General features: G+C 42.0%; 1 protein-coding gene across 1 annotated transcript in view; it reads left to right on the top strand.

Annotated features, from left to right (window-relative positions):
- Positions 1 to 1,202: 1,202 nt before the first annotated feature.
- The window catches only part of gabbr1b (gamma-aminobutyric acid (GABA) B receptor, 1b), a 162,385-nt gene continuing 156,802 nt past the window's right edge, over positions 1,203 to 6,785 (top strand). The window contains exon 1 of the mRNA XM_026300435.1: positions 1,203 to 1,457. Within this exon, the coding sequence (XP_026156220.1) occupies positions 1,203 to 1,457 (255 nt within the window). The remainder of the gene's footprint in view (positions 1,458 to 6,785) is intronic.

Genomic DNA, 6,785 nt, shown 5'->3' with positions numbered 1-6,785 from the left:
GCATAGGGCCCCCACAAGGCTAGAAACGGCCCTGGTACCAGCCCTCTGTTACAAGTGACTTGTAAATTAAGCTGTTGGCTAATTAAATTTGTGAACATCAAAGGGCAGTGGAGTAATTAAATAACTTAGAACTCAGCTTTTAATAGAAATTTATTTGCCTGGTTGTGTGGTGGATGATAGAAAAACAGATGAACGTGCGGGTGGGGGGTTAGGGTGGACAGAGGTTTGTTGTCGGTGAAAAGGGCGGATGGGAGGGCGAGAGAAGGAAAGATAAATGAGAGGGGCTGGAGGATGTAAATCCAAAGTGGTTTGTAAAACAAAGACACAGAACCCCCCATCTACTCCTCTTCCTCCTCCTCTCTTCTCATTTCTCGCATGCGCTTCTGCAGCAGCTACAATCAAACGCACAGATCTGCTAGCCGAACGCGATTCCCGTCATTTGTCTCCTGTCTTCTCATCAGAGGCCAACCACATTCCAATAAGACTAAGGTGGCTTTCATCTCGAAATCGACATTGTTTTCAGATCTTTCATATTAGATTCCATTGGATTACTGAAAACAGACATTGCTCGTATATTGCGTATACTATACCTAGGCTACTACGTGTTGTGTGTGTTGTAAACCTTTCGACAGAACAGCGTGAGTCTGTAGGCGGCTGGATGAGGAAGGGCAGATAAATGGCGAGAAGACAGAATAAGGTTCACCGTGTGTTTCTCGGGCTTGCTAATATTTCATGAGGACGAAAAGGGACAGGGTGTTAATACGATCTGCCAAGCAGGCTCGGGCTGAATATCACGGACCCTCCACGAGTTTAGCTTCAGAACCTTGGACAGCACAAAAAGCTGGATCTAAAAAACAAACTCGGCTTAATATTGAAATTCGGCTTAGGAAACAGTAACTGTTCACTGTCTTTGTTCACCCATAACAGAATGTCCTTTCCGCACGCAGGCTAAAAGTGTTTATATTTTTTGGAGCTCTTCTCTGAAAATGCAATAATAGCTAATAATCATTTTAACAGTCAAATTAAAATTGTGCACTTCAAGTACGAGTATTCTAGATGTGCTCCAGTCTCTGAAGAAAATCAATCTATTCTGTTTGTGGGAATTTACTTCTCCTGACCCACACACAGTACACCCTCAGAGTCACAGTTGAACAATACAGGAGGAATAAGCTGACTTTATCACCTTCAGCTTCCCCCCAGCTATGACCTGGCTCTGTCAAATCCTTCCCCGTATTTTTCTCCTTAACTACTCGCTCAGCATTACCGTCCTCCTGTCCTGCTCCTGTCCGGCTCTAGCAAAGAAGAAGCTATACATCGGAGCCCTCTTCCCTATGAGCGGAGGGTGGCCTGGTGGACAAGCCTGCCTCCCTGCTGCTCAGATGGCCCTGGACCTAGTGAATAGGAGAACTGACATATTGCCAGACTACAAGCTAGAGCTGATACATTATGACAGTATGGTGAGTAACTAGCAAAATATGTTCTATAACATAAGATTTCATGTACAGTATAAGGTCAGTAATTTTGTTCCTAACATTCCATATATTGATAAGGAACAGGACTGGTTTGATTTGTCACATCAGCCTGCAAGTACAGTACCAGGAATTCCACTTAACACAATAGAGTAACAAACGATAATAAGATACAAGGCTTCCTGTAAACTGTGCTTATATTCCTGCTTTTCTCGCACAAATTGAAAACATGGTTGAACAGAAATTTACTTGGGATATACAACATTTAAAAACAAGAAAAAGTGTGAAGAATTTCAAATACAGCCCTCTTAATTGTGAAGTTGCATCTTGAAACAAATGGCTTTATTAATCAGTGATAAAATATGTAGTAATGCAATAATACAATTGAACCTCATAATGTACTGTATGTTAAAAGACACATAGCAGGTTGTTTCATTGTGGCTATTTTATATATATCTCCGCAAATTTATTAATCTAAATTTCCAAATCATGTAATCATGTAAATTAGAATAAGTAGCAGTCCTGTCTTTTATTGTATCTTTTGAAATGCAGCGTCATAAAACAGGTTGCAGTCCCACAAAAATCTTCTACAGTATATAGTGGTGCAAGAACAGCAGCTACACAGCCTACAGAAATTCAATTACTACAACACTCCCACCTAAGAGGTTGTAAGAGCGCTAATAGAAATTATTTTATTTATTTATTTTATTATTTTAATTTTCACTACTAGACTGTAATCCTACTAACAATACTACTATTTAGCTTTTCCAACTACTGTATGGGGGAAATTGCAATTGATTGGTTAAGTTCAACTGCAATGTATTTTCTAACCAAAACTCCAAATCACCATACAGTCATCTCAAGACTCCTTACAACAACCCAAAAAAATCCTCATGAGCAGCACTTGGCAACAGTGGAGAGGAAACACTCCCTTTAACAGAAGAAGGCTGCAGCAGAGCTGGGCTCAGTTTGCCTTGACCGACTGGGGTGAGCAGATAGAGGAGAGAGAAAAGGACAACAAATAAACACTTTAGGTTGGTGGGGCTATTAACTACACATCAGCAATATACAGCTCCAGGACATATATATAGAGAGACCATAAATGGGTGAGAGAAGGCACAAAAGTGTTATTCAATGGTGGCATATACTTGTGAGAGGGGAGGAGAAGAGAGGTTAGGAGAGAAGGATAGAAAGAGCAGAGAGGGAGGGAGAGAAATGGAGAAAGGAGCTCAGTGCACCGATGCACCGACCAGAAAGATAGAAGGAAGCTTCTTCCCTCAGGCCATCCAACTCTTAAACTCATAGCTCTCCACCATTCCCTTCTACCACCTGCACTATGACACTGGCACCTTTTTGCTCTTTGCACACCATTTAGTTCCCCTTATATTCTGTTTTCAGGTTGCACCTTTTGTAAGCACACTGGACTCGTTTAGTCAAAGTTATCTGTAATTTGTTTACTTTTTATTATCTGTGCATTTTTCTTTAGTTTTTTTGTAGCATTTGTAGCATTTCTGTAGCATTTATGTTTACTGTTTAATCCTTGTAGCATTTGTATTTATGTCTGTTTACACTGGAGTACCCCCCCTGTACCTAAACAAATTCCTTGTGTGTGTGTGCACACACACTTGGCAATAAAGCTCATTCTGATTCTGATTCTATGCTGATTGAGACTTCAAGCAGTCTAGGCCTATAGCAGCATAACTAAGGCATGGTTCAGGGTCACCTGAGGCAGCCCTAACTATAAGCGTTGTCAAAAAGGAAAGTTTTAAGACTTACCTTAAAAATAGAGAGGGTGTCTGTCTCCTGAACCTAGACTGGGAGCTGGTTCCATAGGAGACGAGCTTGAGAGCTAATGGCTCTAAAGGCTTTCTGAAGGATTTTAAATTCTATTCTGGAAATTACAGGGAGCCAATGAAGAGAAGCTAGTATAGGAGAAATATTATCTTTCTTGCTAGTTCCTAATGAATTACAGTAATCTAGCCTAGAAGTAACAAATGCATGGACTAGTTTTTCTGCATCATTTTGAGACAGGTCCTAATTTTGACAATACCAAGCAAGTAAAAGAAGGAAGTTCTAGAGATTTGTTTTATGTGTGAATTAAAGGACATGTCCTGGTCAAAAATAACTCCAAGCTTTTTCACAGTAGTGCTTACATCTAATGTAGCTACATTGTTAGAAAAGCTATTTCTGAGGTTTCTAGGCCCAAATACCATAACTTCTGTTTGCTCTGAATTTAAAAGTAGAAAGTTACTGGTCATCCAGGCCTGTGTCCTTTAGACATGCTTGAAGTCTAGGCAACTGGTGTGTTTTATCAGGTTTCATAGATAGATAGGTACAGCTGGGTGTCATCTGCATAGCAATGGTAAATAATACAGTGCTTCCTAATGACATTGACTAAGGGAAGCAAGGATAAGGTGAATATAATCAGTCCTAGCACAGAACCTTGTGGAACTGCATAACTAACTTTTTTGCGCTTGGAAAGTTAATCATGAACATGAACAAACTGGAATAAGATTGGAACCACTTTAACGCTGTTCCTTTGATCACAATCACATGCTCCAGTCTCTGTAATAATGTAATTGTTGGTTCTACTCAATCATTTAACAAGAGACACGTTGCATCTTTTCAGGCTGGGATCAGCTCGTGGCTGCAAGAAGACATCTCTTCTTGGGTTTGTGGCTGCAGCCCCGAGCTTCACACAGACTTCTTTATTTATAGCAAACAAGGTTACACAATAGTTGCACAGAAGACCTTTAACATATATCACGTTCGCTTTAGAAACAAGGAAACTGGCTTTTGTCCCTATAGATTCATGAAGTTCAACCAGGGGGCACTTGGTGTCACAAGTTCCTTGACCCAGAGCGGGTCTGTTTCACTTCCTAAACGCATACATTCTTACAACATATGCACAACTGACATGTGTTGAGCGGTCAACATTCAAAGCAGTCAAAAGTTCAATGTCTCAACAAGATCACATGTACATTTACTTATAGCAGTGAATAAATTCTATGATAAACAATTTAGACTTTTGATCCTAACATTCCCTCCTGTTTGACGCTCAATACATCAGTTGTATATGTTTCCCTAAGGGATTTCCATATTCAATGTCATAAAGGTCAAATGAGATGGTGTCAGGTAATGGAGGTTGGGCGAAAACCTTCAAAAAGGGAAAAATTCCCAACCAGCCTACAGCACCGCTGTACGACTCCCTCATGGGTCCATCCTTCTAAAATACTAGTAGTAGTACGATTTTCAGCACAGATGGTAAGAGTGAACCAAGGGTCTGCTCCAGCTGCGTGGAACATGTGGTGTTATTAATGACTTCTGTGTCAACAGGACAGAGAGTACTTGCTGCCCCTAGGCACAGAATCAGCCAGTGGAGAGCCATAGCTGGGAGTAAGGATCAGATGTTCTCTACGGCAGCCAAGGGTTTTGATACCGGCTGACTTCCACCTTACTCGGCTCCCAAAGGCTGTAATACTTTACAGTGGCTCTGGTGAATCCACGTGGGTCTCTCCTGGATCTTTACTGCAGTGGGAGTGGTCAGGATCACTGTATAGGGCCCCTCCCACTTGGGAGTGGACCAGGCCTTCCTTTTGATGACCTTTATCAGGACTTGGTCACCAGGCTTAACTCTCTGCACCTGTGGAGACAAAACATCTCTTGGCAGATTATTTGCACTCATAACTTCTCTAGTCTGCAACATCTTACTCATCCATTCAGCTAGAGTAGTTTCTCCTTGAGGCTTTTCACACACATTATCACAAATGGGAAGTGTAAAAGATCTTCCATAAAGGATTTCAAACGGGGTCAGGCCTTTGTCTGTTGGCGTGACCCTCATGTACAGTTTTACCAGAGGGAGACATTCCACCCATGTTCTTCCCGTTTGCTCCATTGTTTTCCTCAGTCTCATTTTTATAGTGCCATTAGTTCTTTCTACCAGGCCTGCACTTTGGGGATGGTATGAACAGTGGTTCTTCAGCTCAAAACCCAGGTGCTTAGACATCTGTGTAACTACTTCATTCACAAAATGTGGACCATTATCACTGTAGACTCGCTGTGGGATTCCATGATCCGGAATAATGTTTTTACACAGCGCTTTAGCCACTGTCAGTGCATCAGCACTTTTGCTGGGCACAATCTCAACCCACTTAGAGTATGCATCTATCAAAACAAGGCAGTACTTGTATGTCTGACATTGTGACAACTCTATAAAATCCATGTGAATAACTTGGAATGGATAGTCCGGATTAGGGAATCTCCCTCTCTTTGGTCTGAGGTTTCCCTGTGAGTTATGCTTACAGCAAGTCAAACAGGATTTACAAAAATTTTTTGAGTAGTTATTAAAACCTGGTGCATAGAAATACTTTTCCACTGCATATACCATGGCAAGGCCCATGTGTCAAAATAGCTGCCGTATGAAAGAGACTTCTAGGCAGGCAGAGTTTATCTTTTACCTTAAAAAGATCCTGCTCTATCATGGCCCCTTCTTTGAGCCACAGCTGTTGCTCAGCAGGCGGGGCACGCTTTTGCATGTCAGAAAGAACTTCAGTATCAATAGGTTGATTGATGTGTGCAAGGAGGTACAAGTTGCATTTGCCAAACTGGCCTTGGGCTGCTGCCTTAGCAGTAGCATCAGCTTTGGCATTACCCAATGAAATAGTATCTGCTCCCCGCGTGTGCGCTGCACATTTACAAACTGCCACTTTGGCCGGCAACTGAATTGCTGCAAGGAGGTGTAGCAGCAGCATAGAGTGCTTTACTGATTGCCCACTGGCCGTCTTCATGCCCCTTCGGGCCCACTGTGCAGCAAAGAAGTGCAATGTGGAGAAAGCATACTGACTGTCTGTATAAATGGTGACACTTTTCCCTTCTGCTAACTGACAGGCTTGTGTTAAGACAACTATTTCCGCTGCTTGTGCAGAGAAATGAGAAGGGAGCTGACCTGCAACACAGACTTCCTGTTGAGACACCACAGCGAAACCACACATGTTTTCTCCCTTATCATTCTTAAAACAAGAACCGTCTACAAACCACACTTCCCCTTCAGCCAAGGCTACATCCTTCAAATCACTACGAGGTTTACACATCTCCTCAGTGTTTGTAATACAACAGTGTGGTGTGCCTTCCTCAGCTGTGGGCAATAATGTAGATGGATTGAGTGTAGAGCATCTTTTTATAGTCAAATGTGGCTGGGACATTAGGAGCGCCATAACTGACAGATGTCTGGCTGGTGACAAAAATGACATTTTAGTTTCTGTCAGAAGTAAGTCAACCGAGTGTGGGACTAGCAGTGTGAGGTGATGGAAAAGTACT

The sequence above is a fragment of the Mastacembelus armatus genome, chromosome 11, assembly GCF_900324485.2.
Source record: "Mastacembelus armatus chromosome 11, fMasArm1.2, whole genome shotgun sequence".
NCBI lineage: Eukaryota > Metazoa > Chordata > Actinopteri > Synbranchiformes > Mastacembelidae > Mastacembelus > Mastacembelus armatus.
The sequence above is the reverse complement of the archived record's forward strand: the minus strand, read 5'-3'. Positions and strand labels throughout refer to the sequence as shown.